Below are 16,361 nucleotides of genomic sequence, written 5' to 3'. Positions count from 1 at the left end.
AGGACCCAGCCCACTGTGGGTGGTGCCATCCGTAGGCAGGTGATTCTGGGTGGTATATAAAAAAATAGGCTGGGGATGGTGAGTTTGGAAAGATGGCTTAGCAGTTAAAAGTACTGAGTACTCTTTCAGAGGACCTGGGTTCACCTACATGGCAGCTTACAACTAACAGTCTATAACTCTAGTTCTAGGGAATCCAACACCCTCTCAGAAACAAACGTGTAGGCAAGACACCAATGCACATACAAAGAGAAGGAAATAAATAAATAAATAAATAAATAAATAAATAAAGGAAGGAAGGAAGGAGGAAAGGAAGGAAGGAAGGAAGAAAGAAAGAAAGGAAGGAAGAAAGAAAGGAAGAAAGAAAGAAAGGAAGGAAGAAAGAAAGAAAGAAAGAAAGGAAGAAAGAAAGAAAGAAAGAAAGAGAAAGGAATCAGGCTGAGCAAGCCTGGGGTGTGACTTAGTAAGTAGCACCCCTCCATGGCCTCTGCATCAGCTTCTGCTTCTAGGTTCCTACCTTGAGCTCCTGACAGAATTTTCCTCTGTGATGAACTGTTACCAGGAAGTGGAAGATCAAAGGAATCCTTTGCTTCCCAAATTGCCTTTGGTCATGGTATTTATCACATCAATAGAACCCCCCCCCCCTTTCTGCTTCATATCCTCCCTGTCTCTCCTCCCTCTCTCCCTTCCTCCCTTCCTTCTTCCTCCCTTCAAGCAATCTTCACTCTCTTTCATAAACTGACCTTTCTTGAGCAACTATTACGCACCATACATCCTGTTAGTTGTGTTCAGTGCAGGCTGAGAGAGATAGATCTGGAGAGCCTGTAACTACCATGGAAGTTGGAAGCTAGGAGCCTTTTCCTAAATAATGGCTTTTTCTGGGTTTCTTGGGATAATATTTTTCCCCACAACGACAGCAATCAGTTTTGACTTCAGCAAAAGCAGATAAGCTTATGGCCACAGGGTTTCTCTGTAGACCGTGCCGTGAGCTCAATGCATCGTACACAGTGTTTAAGCCAGCCACTGTGGTTAAGGGAGCAGGCTACTGTGCTTATACAATGTATGTCTAATTTCCTTTCACAGGAGATAGATAAGAGAAGTGATGTGGAACTTGGATGTCAGGGGCTACAGAGGAAGCAGCTTCTGGCCCATCTGTTTTCCAGCCCCCGGGGAAAGTGTTGGTGAGCACATTGGATCAGCCACTGCCTGCTACCACGATCAGGAAGAAAAAGGAAGTGAGCTACCTGTTTGATCTGCACACAGTGTATCAGCGATTCTCAGAGGTGAACACGGTCACTTGAACTTTCAGAGAAAAGCTCACTGTAACTGTCTGGTATTACTGTCGAGTCTTTGGGAAGAGGGTGCTAACTGGGAATTTCTGACCGTAAGAGGGGATGCGGATAAATCACAGTAGAAACAAAAAACAAAAAACCCGAGTAGGCGTGGCTCAGGGGAGAAAAGCAGGCTGTGCCTGGAATGTCATAAATGAACCCGAATAAATGAGCCAAGTCCACTCTCTATATCATGGAGGCAATGTGCACCATCGTGATTTTTTTTTTTTTTTTTTGTGTGTGTGTGTGCTGTGTTCATAATTTCTGCTGTAGTTTAGCTCTGGGATTCCCCTCATATGCTATGTGGTAAAGGCTGTTCCCTGGAGTCCATTACTGGGATGTGGCTGAACTTTTAAGAGGTAGGTGTGCTCCAATCAGAGGTCTCAGGTTATCAGGGCATGTCTTCGAAGGGACTTCTGGGAGCCTGGGCTCTTTCTGTTTCTCGTTTTCATTCCTCACTGTTTATTCCTCACTATGAGGTGAGTGGCTTTGCCATAAGCTACTGCTGTGGTGTGTGGCCTCACAGCAGGCCCAAAGGTGGTGGAGTCCATTGATTGACCATGGCCTAGAGGCTCCAAAACAAAACCACTACAAGTGATTCTCAGCATCTGTGATAGTAACAGAAAGCTGGATAATAGAATTCTTGCTATGTGTGCATTAACTTTCCAGCTTCACTGTTTCCTTACCGGGCACTGTACATTCTGTCTTCGTACTTGCTTCAGTGGCCTTCAGTGTCCTAGGTCACAACACTCAGGGAGGGTCACTTAGGGACAGATTCCCAGACATTTTTGTTTCCCAGAGTCACACTATATAGCTCAGGCTGGCCTTGAATTCCCAGTTTTCCTGTTCCAGACTTCTGAGTGCTGGGATTTCGGATGTGTACCACTAAGCCTAATGACATTTCTCTAGAATAGAGGTCTTGAAAAAGTGTTTTCCAGTGAGGTGTTTGAATGTTGGAGCTGATTATAAACCTGTTTTTTTTTTTTTTTTTCATAAAGAAGAGCAAAGCTTTCCTCTGGGCCCCTGTTCTAGCCCAGCACCTTTTAAAAAACAGCATTGTTTTGTCCTTGATAAAGATGAAGGGCCAGAGCCTGGAAATGATCAAGAGGTCTCAAAGAAGCAAAGATAAAGACAGTACTTATTCTTGCTATGTTTAGTGCTCTCTCTCCCTGTCCCTTTCTCTCTCTCTCTACCTCCCCCATCTCTCTAAGGTTTCATCACTATATGGGCCTGGTCTGTCAGGAACTCACCATATAGACAGGGCTCAAACTCACAGAGTTTCACCAGCCCCTGACTTCTGGGTATTGGGATTGAAAGAATGGACCACCAAGCCCACAAGTTTAGTCTTTTCAAATGAAGCTTAAATAAGACTCAGCTTCTTCATGGCTTTGCATCTAAGAGTCACCAAAATGATTTATAGCTTTTAAAAAAACATTTAAAATGTGTGTACTCAGGAATTGAGGATCAAGAGCTTTCGGGGTTTTTACAAATGATTTTTGATCTATAATCATAAAAGCTGCATGATACTGTTGCCATGCTGAAACATGGCGCTGGGAATCTGCATTTCCAGCCCAGAGCATTCAGTACAGCAATCTGAAAGTGCAGTTACTGTTGTTTTTCATTACCAGTTGTAAAATTGTGAACTTTAAAACAAAATTCTATCCTTCAGGACCTGGCTTTCCTACAGTTTCTGACAGAGGCTTCCCCTACCTGTCTGTGAAAGGTTTCAAACTAGTGGGTAATGAGGAGCATGCCTGCCTGGATGTGTGTGTGTGTGTGTAAGTGTGTGTAAGTGTGATTGTGCATTTGTGTGTGTTTGTGTATATGTGAGTATGTGTGATTGTGTATTTGTGTGTGTTTGTGTGTGTGACTGTGTATTTGTGTGTGTGCTTGTGTATGTTTGTGTGTGTGTGTGAGTGTGTGTGTTTGCTATTTTAATATAAAGTTAAGTCTACAGTTTCATACCCTCCTCCCTGGCTTCCCATGTCACACCTAAGGTTTGTCAGACAGCCATCTCCGTCTGTTGTCACCCTCGTCAAATCTGACCTTCTGGCTGTTCATGAAGGTCCCAGAATAAAGCCTTGCCCGTGTTGAGCTTTCTAAGAGGCTGATTGATGAGTTAGGATGCTGTGATGTCGGCGAACTGGAATGTTGCTGGTCCAGAGCCAAATTATCTTAGATTACCTTTAGCCCCATAAAGAGCCACTTTCTGCCTCCCTAGGCTTTGTCCAAACATCTCCTCAGCTATCAGCAAAGATCTTTTCTGGAATGTACATAACATACGGTCCCTGAGATTCCACTGATTTACAGTTGAATGCTGTCAGGCAATGTTTAACGCCTATAGCAGGGAATTCCCTGCTGTGCCTTAACCCACCTACTTGATGCTTCTATCAGTGTATTTGAAAATGCCTTGATCTATTGCTTTCTTTTGTAACTATAAAAGCTTCAAGAAGCTGCTACCATGTTATACATGGTATTTGAAGTAACTAGAACTTGTATTCCCAGGCTATGGTGATTTGTTTTTGGCTACAGAATAAACCCCTATATCCTTGGCTGAGAGCAGTGCTTGCGCTTGACACCCAGCCTATCCCCTCTGAGAGATTCTAACCAGTTGGTCCCACTGCCTGTAATCTCCACCTTAGAGAGTCATGGTACTGCTAACTCTGCTTCTTTCCATCTTCAATTAAAAAAAAAAATGAGCAACTAAGCTCATCCTATCTTTACAAGAGCCCCAGCATTCCTCTTCAGCCACTATGTTTTATTCAAGTTACAAGTTATTTAATTTCGGAAACAACCTTGCTCATTTATTTCTTGGCAATCATTTCTTTGCCTCCATGAAATCAGTTTCCAAGAGAGCAGAGACCTCCCTTATCTATTACCGTCTCTCCGGAGCTTGCCTCAGAGTTGACCTGGGGAGGTCCCCACACATTTTCTGGGAGACAAAGAGGGAATGATTTGCTCAGCTGAGAAACAATGGCGTAGTCTTGGCTATTATACCCAGCCGTCTCTGAACTTCTTCTAAAATCACATTTGCTAGAGAAGCCTTCACACTAAAGAAAGGATTTTCTGTGGGCTGACACTTGTCGTCTTTCTGGGATGTGGAAGCATTTATCGATTTAAATTTGCTTGGTACGAAATGGGATTAAATTGAAAAACTCCTGAGAGAGACGCTATGAATGCCTCCGGTTTTCACTGGTTTCTTAATTTTCTGAAGACACATGGAAATTACCTGAGAACAGGTACCTCTTAGCCTGGCTGTGCTTCATTTTCCCCTGTTCATGCAGCAGTTTGACAGCAGCTTTAAATATTGTTTTGATTTCATCCGATATTTCTTGCCATGGCCTCTCCTGTTCACCACCGGCAGAAGGCTGTGTCTAGGAAAAGGTGAAAGTGGGGAGTTAGTCTCAAAAATCATGAAGGATAGTCAGTATTTAAGAGCAAGATTGATATATGTTATTGCTATGAAAGTTGGTGTCCCCAATGCCTCACTTCATCCTCTTTTCGCCAATAATCCTGAAGGAAGAGATCACCTCCATAATACAGGTGAACTTGCCCTGATTACATGAAGGCACGCCCCAGACAGTGTTTGTGTCCTAGGCTTGGCTATAGTTCCTATTGGCTATTTATGTGCCAGGAGTTTGATCCCCATTTCTTCTGGCAATGTTGGGACATGAAATGTAATAGAGGGTGGTCACCAAAATGCCATCCTTGGAAGATGTTAATGTCATTTTTATTGGGCTGTAGGTAGTTCTTGAGGGACTGGGTTCTTATGAAAAGGATTGCTTCAGCTTTAGAAACTTTCTGGTTTCTTGTCTCGCCATAATATTTCTTCTGCATGAGTTCCTACTATCATGATATGGTCAAGAAGGTTCTTGTTAGGGCCTAAGGGGATGGAGGTGCCTGCCTTGGATTTTCAAAGCCCCGAACTGAGAGCTAAAGGAAATTCTTTCCTTAGGAAGCATCCAGGCATTTATAGTTTTGTTACAGTAACAGCAAATGAGTCTCAGACATGTTTTATTATTTACTATAGCTTTCCCTCTTGCATTTTGATTTTAAATATCATAACAATATGATCTTTACAGTGTCCTCTGAAAGAAAGAGAAGAAAGTTAAAGGGGAGGCATCTGTGTGTCACCATGTATCTTTTTAGTTTTTTGCTTCATTGGGTTTTTCGGGTAGTTATCTAAGAAAGAAAGTGGGGAAATTGTTTAAAAGGAAGAAAAATATTTATATAGCCTTAGAACATTTATAAAGTCTTATTCACGCATTTATTTATTTAACCATGATTATGAATGATTTATACATAAATAGCTTTGAACATTTTGAGAATGATTTACATTTCCCTGGAGGATCCATGAAATAAGTGGAGACAAAGCAAACAAACAATTAAATAGTCACATAGGAGCAAGTGTCCCCAGACCACTGTGTGAAACAGCTTTGTGGCTTCACCTTCTATCTTGCCTACATTTGTTCTTATATATTCAACCCTGGGATGCTTTGGGTTTACTCTAATAGTCCTTTCCAGTAGAGCATTATTGTTATAGATATGTGAAGTGACGGCAGCGTGTACATGAAGAAATCAATGACTTTGACATGATTTCATCAGCATAAAGAAGATATCAGAAAGACAAACATGTTAGAGTGAAGGTTGTGGCTAACCTATCACTGTTTTCCTTTTGAAGCTGTCTGGGCTATATCCAGGATGCTCTCTATGAAAGACAGATGGGTATCAGTCTTTGGAAAATTCATATAAACATTCAAAAGATCAACCAGAACCACTCGACACCTCTTTCCCCTTCACTAAGTTTTACAAGACATGTAATAAATATACTTAGGAGCCAAGCTGATCGGGAGAAGCATAAACTGATTTACTCGATTCTACACGAGCTACAAGTACATAAACTGTTGAAAGCGTTCAAGGAGAACTATCAACAATGTACTAAAATGTACACTAAAGAGTCCATAAAAGTAGTGAAGCATATTTTTAAAGGGTTCCATAAAATGAATGCACAAACAATATAAACAACTCACACAAAAAACTTTCATAAGATAAACGAATACAGCTGTTGAATTGAGATCAGTATTTTAACAGAGTGGAAACTGCTGAAGGAAACATCAATGAACTGGAGTAAAGATCCAAAGTAATTTTATGGAAGAGAGGAGAGAAAATTGATACTGTGGAGAAGAATGGAGATTCTGAGACAGACCTAGACTGCCTACTGGAAATTTGATTGAGGAACCAACAGGGAAATCTGAAGTGCTTCAGTTTGTTTTCTGTTGCTGTGTCAAACACCGTGATCAAAGCAACTCAGAAGAGGGAAGGTTTTCTTTGGCTTAGAGGTCCAGATTATAATCTGTTATTGAGGGAAGTTAAGGTGAAGCTCAAACAGGAACTGAAGCAGACCGCATGAAGGAATGCTGCTCATTGACTTGCTCTCTGGCTAATGCTCAGCTAGCTTTCTTATGTATCCTGGGATCACTAGCCTAGGCTGGTACTGCCCACAGTGTGCTGGGTCCTCCTTCATCAACTAGCAATTCAAGCAATGCTGCGCAGACATGCACATAGGCCAATCTGATGGAGGCTCTTCTTTCACTGAGATTCCTTTTTTCTCTAGATGTCATTAGGTTGAGCCACATGGACAATAAGAACTAACCAGGGGGCTGGAGAGATGGCTCAGTGGTTAAGAGCACTGACTGCTCTTCCAGAGGTCCTGAGTTCAAATCCCAGCAACCACATGGTGGCTCACAACCATCTGTAATGAGATTTGATGCCCTCTTCTGGTGTGTCTGAAGACAGCTACAGTGTACTCATAAATAAAAATAAATAAATCTTTAAAAAAAAAAAAGAACTAACCAGGACAGGAGGTAGTAGAAGATACATTGGTAAGATAATGGTGGAATGATTTTGAGAATTAATAGGACATGTGAATTTACACATTACAGGCATATAATCTGAATGACATATACCAACCAGAGCTAATGAAATCATAATGTCTTCAGTTCTCCTGAGAACATTTGTAACTGATGGCTTTCATTAGTGTAATTTGCAATCTATCCCAGAGTGAAGGAAAATCACCTTAGAGGGGAAGTCAGAGAAGGCAGACTTACTGAGTTCTTGTTGCTTCTCTGCACCTCTAGCCTGGGTCTGAGGTAATAGGCTGCTGGCACAGAGTTCTCATCCCGACAGTACCAATCTTCCAGTAGCTTGGTCTCTAGTTTTGCCTCGACAGCAGCGTCCAAAATCATTTCAAACTCTGAAGCTTCCACTTCCCCAGGGATTCGAATGTTCCCATATTTCTCACCTAAGAGCCCCTGTGTATCAACCAGAAAGTTCACTTTATACCTACAGCATGGTGACAGTCAGTAAATATTAGTAAATAGCAAGATACATTGTTAGGTCAATTCTTTCTTATCATCACAGTATATGCTTGATTTTATAAGTAACATTAGACCAACTGTAATTATAAGAAGTTACTCAATACACTGAGAAATTAGTTTACATAGTCTTCCAGACATGACAAATTCAAAAGTTTTACAGGAAACCCTTCGAAGTTTATATAGCGAAACAAGAGCTGTTCTACTCTGAGATTTGTTTCTGGCAAAGAAAAATGCTGAGCCTTACACAGTTCTAAACATGCAAAGCCTCCAACACAGGAATTGCTCTTCCCAGAATGATGGTATGACCCTCAGCCCCAGATCCACACAGCCAGGGAGGACAGAAGGCAATGTGGCCGGGCACAGCGCTAGTATTAGACCCAATGAAACAGTTCAGGTGTGTACATAGAAAACTGGCCTCAATTAAACTGGCAAAAAGCTCCACAGAAAAACAAGCAAAACAAAAAAAAATCTTAGTGCTCTATGAAGGCAGGACAATAATAACCATATGGTACAAACACACAGGTAAAATAAGACACTATTTCCCTGCGCTCTAAGACATTGTGCATAAGACTAGAGAGTGGTCCATCACAGTGTATACTGTCATCCAGAATACTTGCTAAAATGTAGATTCCTGAGTCCCTACTCAGACTTAAAACAATCACAGGGGAACATGGAAGAATGACCAGGAATTTGCATTTATTATTATTATTATATTTTTATTTATTTATTTTTTAAATTAATTTTTATTGGATATTGTTATTGTCGTTAAAGCAAAGCTAGAGTTTATTAAGAGAAGACTAATGTGAATTTAAGCACAGGCAGTAAGAGAGGGAGAGAGAGACATCAAAGAGAAGGACGGCAGCACACACCCTGGAGTAGGTGCAGGTTTCTCAAGATAGCCCGTCCACAACTTGCATTTTAAAGTGAGGTTTCAAGTAAATCTCAGTTCCAAGAAGCTGTGCTTGTGTGCACTGTGGATATTAATGGTCTCATGAACGATGTTTGGCAGGCACTGAAGCAGAAGAGCTGGGAACAGAATGGATCATTACAAAAATCGAAATCTATTTAAAAATAATTGTTTCTTTGAGTGGAGCACCTGGCACCAAACAACGTAGTTGTTTGATCGATGTAGTAAGGATATACATGCCACAAAGATGACTAAAGGGAAAATTTCCTAATTCAGTTCAAATAATAAGCATATATTGGGTACCTACTACAGGCAGTAACATAGAACTTTATAGAAGTAATAGCATGCTGGATAGGTTTAAAGCTATTTATTGGATTGTTCTGGCCTTGTCCTTTACATCCATTGATTCTTCTTTAGGTGGAACACTCATAAATCATGACTTGGTTATTTTTTGAGAATCTAAGACAAGAGTATACTTAAGTCTTATTACTTGTGAGATGGTAAAAAAAAGAAAGTTTGCTGATAACGTTTTTGAGGAAGACTTTTTGGGTTCCTTGTATTTATAGATCTAATGTAATACGCACACTGTACACCGTGTATTTATCAGGGATGGAGAGTGTTGGTTTAGAGAATGTCAACCTGATATAGTTGCCAAGCCTAACTAGTGATCAATAGGTCAGAGCAGGGCGAGAAAGCTACACTGAATTCTGAGCCTTGTAGGACTCTATTTGGCAAGACGGAGTCCCAGTGACACCCTTCCTGGATTGAGCAGTATTGACGACAGCCACCAACGACATTGAGGTGGGTGCAGACACTATGACAGAGTGTCAGTCTGTCTGTCCACTGTCCCCTTCCACCACTGAAGGAGAAACAGATTTTCTCCATCCTTCTCGATGCACACACCAAGCTTGCTTTGTCTAGATAAACCTTTGCTGAGGAATTGAGGAACTTCATGTCCTTTTGTGTTTTTATTACAAATGAACGTGCCTGGAAACCCTGACAGAAGAAATGCATAGGAACAAAATAAGTTTTAATTTTTCACTGAATTGCTTGAGCAGTCTGTCCATATATATAAGAACATGAACACAAATTTTTCCTGCACGTGGAACTTCATAATCACCGCTCTCCCCCGCCGCGCCACGTGTGGAGTGTACGTTGGTTCATTCTTAAACACTGAAGGTAAGTTTGTAAGCTAGGTGCGAAGCAAGAATTTGATTGCTCAGATGCAATCTAGAGAGTCAAGGACAAAGAAAAGTGTAAGAAAAAAGTGAGCATGTGTTATTGGTACAGCTTTGGCACAAGCAATTCTAGTGTAAGAAATATATCTTGATGGTTTGGCACTTGTAGGCGAGCGTGATTATACAACACTGTAATGTATTAGATGCCATTAGACTATCTGCTTTACAGTGACTCCTTTAAAACTATTTCTATGTTTTTTTTTTTGGCTGCATGTATGTATATGCATCATACGTGTTTCTTGTTTTACTGGAGGCCAGAAGAGGCTTTTGATCCCCTTTAAGTGAAATTACAGGTGACTGTGAGTCACCGTGTGAGTGCTGGGTACTGAACTTTGAGCCTTTAGAAGAGTAGCAAGTGCTCTTAACTGCTGAGTCATCTCTCCAGTTCCCTGAACTGGCTCATTTGATGCTATGTGAATATTGTTACAGATATAAAAAAAGAAAGAGATGCTTCCCAGATATCGAGCTCTTCCTAACTCTGAGCTTCAATGCACAAAGGTTCTGCTTTTCTTCTCTTTCCTTCTGTGCCTGCTGGTACAGACACATCCAAGCCACTGCTTTCCAAGGCCTAGAGATAACATTTTCTTTCCTCTCCATTGATTTTCCTGTTCCGTTGGGCAAATATTGATCTCTCCTCCCCCGGCTAACTGTATGGACAGTTAGCTCTGTCTGGACTTGAGCACTTTCGGGGTTGGGCCTGGTGTGAGGATATACAGTATTTTACTATAGCAGACAGTAGAATGACGGAAGTGTCCTTGATGGGTCTGATGAACTGTGTGTCTGGAACCAGACTCATTAAGAGGTTAGGGGTATCATTCTTTATAGGGAGGGAGCAGGTGTTTCCTGGGAGCTGTTTATGAGCCATCAGTCATGGAAGCAGCAGGAATGGAGAAGAGAGGTCTCTAGCCTATCCCAGCCCCAGTGCTGTCAGAAACATGTACGCTATAAATGCCCTATTCCCAGACTCAATTCATTGGTAAGACAAACCCCCTCCTCCATAAGCTTCTCTTTTCCGTATTAGGAGAAAAATTTCCACTGTAAGTATGACTTTCCTTCCAGGTGGTCTCATTAGCACTTGATCCTGTAATCCAGGTAGAGTTGTGGAAAGAGGATCCCCAGGGTTTACAGAACTCAACTCATCTGCCCCAGGCCATTTCTCTAGGAAGACACGGCAGCATCAGTACTTACACAGGAAACTTTTAATTTAACGACTCCATTCTGAGAAGGAAGAACATGCCTAAAGCTGGATGAACAGGACACACACACACACACACACACACACACACACACACACACACACACCACAGACACACACCCCCACAGTTCACTCTGTTTCTCCTGAAAATTGTGACTAGTACAAGTTTGTGGGAAAGTGGTAATTAATTGGGAAGTAATAAAATTACATACAAACTAATAATGTCCACATTAAAGACAATCTGAACATAGCCTAATTAAAAGGTCACATTGTCATCACAGTCTCTATTATTTCTCTATTGCTGTGTTAAAACATCGTGATTAAGGCAACTTACAAGAGATCACATTTAATTTGAGGCTTACAGCTCAAGAGGCTTAGAGTCCATGACCATCATGGTGGGGAGCATGGCAACAGGTAGGCAGGAACAGTGTGGGAGCAGAAGCTGAGAACTTACATCTTTAGAGACAACTAGTAGGCAGAGAAAGCTAACTGTGAATGGTGTTGGCTTTTGAAACCTCAAAGCCCACCCCTAGTGACATCCCTCTTCCACCAAGACATTATCTCCTAATCCTTCCTAAAAAGTTCCACCAGCTAGGGACGAAATATACAAACATATGAACTGACCAATGTCATTAGGTACCAATTGATGTATGGAAAATATCTTGAAAGCTGTCTATATAGCTCTACTATTAAAAACATATTCATCTTATAGATTTGTTTTTAATTATGTGTATGCGTGTATGTCTGTATGGGGTTATGTGTTGTGAGTGCAGGTGTCAGCAAAGACCAGAGGTGTCAGATCTCCTGGAGTTGTTGTGAGCTGTCTGACATGGGTTCTGGGAACCAAATGTGGGTTCTTTGCAAGGGCAGTACAAACCCTTAATGGCTGAGCCATCCTTCCAAGTTCCCTGGAGATATACATTTCAAGTGTAGAAATGTATTATAATAGCTGTATTCCCCCTGTGATTATACCCCTGTGTGAATTAATTATGATTTGAGAAAAAATTTTAAAAAAAGAAATGTATTATAGTTTTTATTAGTGTATCAAAATGCCTTTCAAAAACCATTTTAGGGAGGAAGGGTTTATTTTGGCTCATTGTTTGAGAACATAATCTGTATGGCAGGCAGTGTGGATCAATGAGGGTGGCTCTGACTATGAGTCTAGGGGCATAGGTGCATTTGTTCACATTATGTTTAGTTAGGAAGTGGGAAGAGTTGAATGCTGGTACTCAGCTCATTTTCTTCTGTCCCCTTTTCCATGGTTTAGAAACCCCGTCCATGGGATGATGTCACCCCAGTCCATGGGATGATGTCACCACATTTAGGTTGGGCCTTGGCTCCTCAGTAAAAGCTCTTTCAAATCTCTTACAGACATGACAAAAGGATTTGCTTCTAAATCCTTTCAGGCTGGTAATGAAGATTAACTATGTTGAGAATGGATGGTACTAGATATATTTAGTATACGAATGTACATCGTTTTCATTTCAGAGTATCCAGCCATCCAGATAACTGATAATTTATGATGTGCTTGATAGTTATAATGATTAGATACTTGCTGTCACTTTCTATAGTAAAAAGTTCACATCTCACAATTTTTTACAGAATGAGCCTATAGTTTCACGTATCAAATGAAATTACCTGAAATAAGATATAGAAACAAAGAAAATTCACTCACACATTCTACGTGTGATGCAGGCATAAAGAACACAAGGAACTGGAAAGTGTCAAAGTGAGATGAGACGTGTTTGATAGTACAGCATGGTGGGGGTGAAGACAAAGATTAAATGATTTGCCAACACATTTGACAGAGCAGCATAATTAAAATAATGCTCCACAAAAGATTCTTTCACAGCTAACAATTCTTAGCTTTCTCAGAATCACACCGTAGCCCACTTTCTTGAAGATGACACTCATCATTTAATTATGCTTATTAAATTTACACACTTCAGCCCACTGCTGAACAATTTTTTATCAGTAATAACTCTGCGATGTCTCGCTTGTTTCTTTTGTCTGAAAGGGAGCTTCATTAATTGGAAAGTGCTGAAAACAGTCCTCACTCTTGAGAGCACTGGAACAAGGGCAGTGGCCAGACAGTGGAAGAACTGGCTAGTAGAACCATGTGAGGTGAAGCCAAGGCCAAGGTCATAGTGCTACAGTACAGATCACAACCCTAACCTTAGCCATTGAGAACTGCAGGATTTGTATGGATGACTGAAACCCCAAAGTCCAGAGAAAGATAATGGATATAAACAAGGAGCCAGGTTTTTGCGAGGTAGTGAGGACATATCAGAAGTCTGTGTGTATTCAAGAGTACCCAGGAAGCTAGGAATGTGGACAGGTAGGTAAGATGAGGAATTTGGCTAGAAAAGTAATCTTGGAAGCCAGAAAGTGTTTATTCAATAAATATTAACTGAAGGTGTGATTGGCGTTAGAAGTGTTCAATTGTTCTGGTTTTCTCTGGGATCCCTAATCTGAACACTGAAGTCTCAGGACCCTCTTTAGATCCTGGCATACCAGGGCATTTGTCTATACTAACATGACCACCATGATCTCTCTCATTTTGCAATATTAATACATGTATATATTAGAGAGTCCATGGTCGTGACATGAGGATAACAGCATGGATTCAGGTCCCAGAGCTAGCAATTTCTATGGTAGGCACAGAGGAAGAGTAGAATGATCTCATAGAAGACACAAGAGAAGAAACAAACACTGAAAAAAATTGAGGCAGAATTGTAATAAAGAAATAGAAAAATGGATCCATGCTATTAGAAGGCCACTCTTTGATTTGTAAGGAAAACAAAATTCCAGTGAGTAAGAAAAATTATACTGATCATCTGTAGTTATAATCATGGTTGTGACTACTTCAAATAAAAACACTGGTAAGAGAGGATCATTTTGATGATCAAGTCTACCGAGGAACATAACAAAGATACCTAGAGATTTCCAGGCAACATGAAAGGCAGGGGCGGTACTCAAGGAGAGAGTGCTCATGAAAATGGGTACAGTCACATTGAGCATGTAATTTGGCAGGCAGTATACATTTTACTTTTGGAAATTTATCTTACTTCTTGCTGCATACAGAACTGTGCACAAAAATCATTAAATCACCATTACTTTTTTTTTTTTAACATGGCTTTACTCTATGAAAGCTTTAACTTACTACTCACGTTCTAAATGAGAAAACTGGGAGTAAATTGCTCACTGTAATTACAAGTCATAGAGTTTATGAGACAGAATTTTGTAGTTTTCTAATTTCTAGGAAATTAAACAATAAAGAAACAAAATAAAGAAAACTAAAACAATAGAAAGACAATACAAATGACTGAATAGATTGAACGTGCCTCCATAGACCAGTTTGCTAATTCAACATATTGTAGCATATTCAAATGAATTTTTAAAAACTAAAAGAAACTTTTTTTTTTGGAAAAAGGGTCTCTGTGATGGTTAATTTGAATTGTTGACACAATAATTCTGGGAAGAGTGTCTCAGTGAGGAATTTCCAAATCAGGTTGGCCTGTGGGTATATCTGTTGGAGACTATCTTGATTCTCTTAGTTGAAACCTGCTCACTGTGGGTGGCACCATTCCCTAGGCAGGGGATCCTGAACTGTAAAAGAGTAAAGAAAATGAGTGGAGCACAAGCCCTGTGCGAATTAATTTGTTCCTATCTGTTTCCTGACTATGGATGCAATGTCATAACTGTCTTGAACTCCTGCTTCTATGACTTCCCACAATAATGACTTTCTACAAATATAACTCCTATTGCAAATGAAAATAAGCTGTTTCCTAAGTTGCTTTTGTTGGGATATATAAAATATATGACAGTCTCAAGTAGCCTAGGTTAGCCTTGAATTTACAATGTAGTTAAGGATGACCTTCATTACTAGAGTACTAGGGTTATAGGTGTGGATCAGGATTGCCCTGTTTAGGTAGTGCTAGGAATCAAATCCAGAGCTAGATAGACCCCTTGTTCCACAGAGTATGGGTAGGGATATGATACTTTCTGTTCTGATCTTTCACCTTTAAGGTCTCTACCCCTCCTCTGCAGCTGTGGGCATGAGTTGCAGAGGTGCTATCCTCTCCTCAGCTCTCTTCGTTTTCTTGTGGTTCTGTGGGATGTGGGTGGGGGTGAGTATCAGAAATCTTTTGGTTTCAGACTTCCCAACCCCTTTTCAGAGTGTTTCTGCTGTTTGTTGTAACTGAATCCAGCTGCTGATTTAGGTTTCCAGCAACAGGATGAATTTTCTCTCTTAGGTTCTCTCCATGTGTTAGAGCAAGTCAGAACACTCACTCAGTAGATACATCTGCTTGCTTACCCCTTCTAGTGTCTTTGTACAAACTTAGCTTCTTTATGTGAAAGAAAAATCCCATATATATTGGCAGGATGTAGAGAGCAGTGCAGCATCCCCAAGAGAACAGACTGAAGAAAGCAAGCAGAGTGGGCTGAGGGAGTCTCAACGCATCACTCAGTCCATAGCTAGTAGGAGCAGCTACATGAATCATGGTTAATAGGAAATTGGTGAATATATATTTAAAGCTGTCTTTTATGCTGAACTTATACACTATCTCTTAAGTAGAAGACATTGGGTATAGGTTATCTCACAAACTTGGTGGTACTAACAGTGGTTAAAGCAAAAGCTGTTTGCAGAATAACTTTAGGCAAGCTGCTTAACCTCTCCACAATGCAATGTGCTGGTTGCAGCAGATCCGGGCTAAGGGTCCTCATGTCTATCAGCTGCATTGATACAAATAAGACTCAGAATTAAGACTGACACACAAATACTCTGTAGGGCCTGGCTCTTTTGTATTATTGATGAATTAGTCAATAATTTAGCATTGTATAATACATTGCTTTTGTTCTGTAAATGTCAAGCGGTGAGCTGTCACCTTCCCTGCTGTCACTGTGTTGGCTTCTAGTAGTCTTCCATTATAAGATCAAATAGGTCCTGGGAATCTCAACATACCAGCTCCTACAGAGTTGCAGATTGAGTATAAATGAACACCTGAGAGGGTGAGATTCAGGACTCTAGTATAGGTACCTCTAGAATATAGAGGTGACTTATTGAGCTGGAGAGATGGCTTAGTGGTTAAGAGCACTGTCTGTTCTTTCAGAGGACCCAAGTTCAATTCCTACTACTCACATGGCAGCTCACAGCTGTCTGTAACTCCAGCTCCAGGGGATTCAACATCAACATCTAGAGGTAATTTATCTTTGTTGTATGTGTGAGGAGTAATTTTATTTTTTATGTGGGTTCTGAGGATTATGTACACACACACACACACACACACACACACACACACACACACACACACA

General features: G+C 40.7%; 1 protein-coding gene across 1 annotated transcript in view; it reads right to left on the bottom strand.

Moving 5' to 3' along the window:
* Nwd2 (NACHT and WD repeat domain containing 2) overlaps positions 1–16,361 on the bottom strand; it is a 140,333-nt gene that overhangs the window by 11,544 nt on the left and 112,428 nt on the right. Inside the window, exons 4-5 of the mRNA XM_028765333.1 lie at positions 7,436–7,639; positions 4,558–4,702 (exon numbers count right to left, since the gene is read on the bottom strand). Coding sequence (XP_028621166.1) covers positions 4,558–4,702; positions 7,436–7,639 — 349 coding nt within the window. The remainder of the gene's footprint in view (positions 1–4,557; positions 4,703–7,435; positions 7,640–16,361) is intronic.

This window comes from Grammomys surdaster, unplaced genomic scaffold (genome assembly GCF_004785775.1).
Source record: "Grammomys surdaster isolate TR1022 unplaced genomic scaffold, NIH_TR_1.0 150, whole genome shotgun sequence".
Classification (NCBI taxonomy): domain Eukaryota; kingdom Metazoa; phylum Chordata; class Mammalia; order Rodentia; family Muridae; genus Grammomys; species Grammomys surdaster.
The sequence above is the reverse complement of the archived record's forward strand: the minus strand, read 5'-3'. Positions and strand labels throughout refer to the sequence as shown.